This window comes from Buceros rhinoceros, unplaced genomic scaffold (assembly GCF_000710305.1).
Source record: "Buceros rhinoceros silvestris isolate BGI_N320 unplaced genomic scaffold, ASM71030v1 scaffold4239, whole genome shotgun sequence".
Taxonomy (NCBI): domain Eukaryota; kingdom Metazoa; phylum Chordata; class Aves; order Bucerotiformes; family Bucerotidae; genus Buceros; species Buceros rhinoceros.
Window position 1 is genome coordinate 5,260 of NW_010430777.1, and position 3,153 is coordinate 8,412.

Genomic DNA, 3,153 nt, shown 5'->3' on the forward strand with positions numbered 1-3,153 from the left:
AGCTCCAGGTTCTTCACGGATGATTCGCCCACGCTGGGTGGTGACCGTGCAACCTCCTTGTTAGCTAAACCAAAGGATGGAAACGCAGAGACAAAGATAACCCCACTCACCAACGATGGCTGAAGGCTGAAGCACATTCACCGCCTCTGCGAATGTCTTTGGTATCTGCTCTGGAGGCTGATGCGTGAACGGTTCTTGGTTGGAATCCACCTTTTGTTCTCGGCCCTGTAGATAAAGAGTTGATTCTTTTCCTGAGGAGGACACGGAAGGCACCGGCCGTCTGTCCTGTGGCATCTCCAGGCACGGCACAGCCCTACCTGAACCAGCAACCCGAATTTGTCAAACATCCATATCCTCCTGTAGGCTTCCTCCGCAGAAACCCCGTTCTCCACCATAGCCATCACGATGAGGTTTGCAATTCCCAGGGCGGCCTTGAGGATCAAAGGAGAGAGACAGCCCTGAGTCCTGAACCTGCCCCAGTAACTACCTACTCACCAACACCATTTAACCCGCTTCGAAAACCACTTCGTGTTTCTCTCCAGCTCTATGAAGATCAACAAGATCTCCCTACTCTCTTTCTTACTAATTACGGTAATTTCCCCTTCAATTACACACGAATCCCTGATTTTTTTTTCCTAGGAAGTCTCGAGTCCTTGCAAATGTCAAACACCTTTCAAACAGTCATTTTTAAACAGGTAGTCCCTTCTGTTGAAGTATTTCAGAAAGGCAACGGAATTTAGAGAACGTGAATCTTAGAACCAGAAAATACAGTTAAATCTCTTGCTCCTCTGGAGCCCTTAAGGGAACTCACCTCTCCCGCCCCAAGGAACAGCACTTTCTGCTCTGCAAGTGGTTTACCAGTGGCTTTCTGCGCTGCCAGCAGACCCGCCAAGGCCACCGAAGCTGTCCCTGTAAGAGCAGCACAAATCTAAGGTGAGCTGCCCAGCTCTGCGTGGTCTGCCTGCATGTTAAGGAACACAAACAAAGGGAATACCTTGAATATCATCGTTGAAGGTGCAGTATTTCTCTCGGTATTTTCTCAGAAAGCGGAAAGCGTTGTGGTTTCCAAAGTCCTCGAACTGGATAAGCGTGTTCTGGCCATACCTACGGAACACAGTGAACATTCCCATCACCAGACACTCCCATCGCTATCATCGTTCCTTGAACACCCGTTTGAAGGACAGTGTGTTGAGGGGTTGTTTTGGCAGCACTTTTGGCCCCACTTCCATGGAGAACACTCAGCGTCCTACCTGTCCGTAATGGCTTCCATAAACTCATCAATGAGGTCATCGTAGACCTGCGAGCGATCCCTTTTCTGGTACAAGCCCATATAAAACGGATCTTTTAAGAGGGTCTGAAAAAAGAATAAAATCAAAGACAGCGGCAGGATGAGTCACTTCCTCGATAAGCCAAGGTCACGTTTCACACCAAAGACGCTGCAATCAGGGAGCGGCTGGAACTGCCGCCAGGCTGGACCAACGCTCAGTCGCTTCGGCTGGCTCGCGAGGTTGGTGACGGCTGCTTTTAAACATGAACGGATCAATACTGAGAGCGACAAACCACTTTAATAAATCTCGTTCCCATTTGCAGCCTCTTCAGGTCGAGCTGACCCGTCACTTTTGCAGCCTTCCAGCAGGCAAATTACTTCCAACGTCCCGTTTCGCTGACAAATTAACTGGTGTTTCTCAATCCGGGTGTCGGGAATTCTGAATCATTGACCTTCACAAGTGTTTTAACACTTGGGTTTATCTCAATAAAAATCTTTTTTACAGTACTAAACGCTCCTTAAATAAACGCTTTCCATAGCGATAACTCCGGGCAGGCAAAGTTCAGACTCACGGTATTATCAGTTCCGACATCGATGCACACGGGCAGGCATTTATCTGGGTGTATCCCCGCACAGGCTGTGTACAGACAGAGTTTTCCCACCGGAATCCCCATCCCGTACACCCCCAGGTCTCCAAGACCCAATATTCTTTCTCCATCAGTGACGACGACAGCCTGAAAACCAAAGCAAAACGATAGATTATCACACAGATTTATAAAGCCATGTCAGTCGTAGGGATTTTTCCCAGGCAAAAATTCTTTGCCCGGTCAAAGAGCAGATTTCAAGGACTACTTCACTGGCTCTGCTCCTTTTTCTCTGCCCAAACCTGGGAAGGATCCAAGCTGCAGTGTGGAACTGCAGCTTGTATCGCGGGTTCATGATTTTCAGATCAAATCCAGATGTCTAAATGTTAGTATAAGCATCATTCACCTCATCTGAGATTAAATAACAACGAGAACACAATGATTAGAGGGGGGTGGTACCTTAACGTCGTTCTCCGGCCAGTTGTTGACAATGGACCTTATATGGCCTCTGTCTGAGATAGAAATAAATAATCCCCTGAAAAAACAAACCAACCACAATTATTCCAACCTACATTATTCTGTGGGAGGGAGGAAAAGAGAAAACGATACTCAAAGGAGCAGCAAGACATAAGTATCTGTTGTTCTTACTTTGGTCTCCTGAAGATGTGTCCGTACTGGGAGCAGGCCAGGCCGACCGTTGGTGTGTAGACAATGGGCATCAGCCGCTCGATATCATCTTGTAACACCCTATAGAATAATTTCTCATTTCTCTCTTGGATTCCCATGATGTAGATATACCTGAAAGGAAGAGAAAGAAACCACCACACTTATTGTTTCACACTTTTGTGGATTTCAAACATGGAAAAACATCGATGCACAACTCAAATTGGTATTATTCCTTCATTAAATTCTCGCTTCTACTCAAGCCAGGCTTTGATTGCTAAATAAAAGTTGGAAAGGAGAAAGTAGCAAAACTAAAAAGCTGACCTAAAAATGCTGGATTCAGTACAGGAGCCTGATTACGGTTCAAAAACAATTACCAGTGAAAGAATTTTTCATCCAAACCCAAGTAAGGTCGCGTGAGCTTCAGCATCCGGGCGCTTCCACCGATACAGACACGACTGTGTCAGATCAGTGAGTGCCATGACGTGGATTTAAAAGTTGTCTTTTGGTTTTCCTGAGAATAAAAGAGTTTTGTGAGGCCACACCTGTAATCCTGGGCTCAGTTCTGGCCCCTCACTGCCAGAAGGACCTTGAGGGGCTGCAGCGTGTCCAGAGAAGGACAAGGGAGCTGGGGCAGGG

General features: G+C 46.9%; 1 protein-coding gene across 1 annotated transcript in view; it reads right to left on the bottom strand.

Moving 5' to 3' along the window:
* The window catches only part of ME2 (malic enzyme 2, NAD(+)-dependent, mitochondrial), a 7,972-nt gene that overhangs the window by 3,025 nt on the left and 1,794 nt on the right, over positions 1-3,153 (bottom strand). Inside the window, 8 exon segments of the mRNA XM_010143143.1 lie at positions 107-225; positions 318-431; positions 812-909; positions 995-1,104; positions 1,251-1,354; positions 1,840-2,001; positions 2,311-2,386; positions 2,500-2,649. Of these exon segments, the coding sequence (XP_010141445.1) occupies positions 107-225; positions 318-431; positions 812-909; positions 995-1,104; positions 1,251-1,354; positions 1,840-2,001; positions 2,311-2,386; positions 2,500-2,649 (933 nt within the window).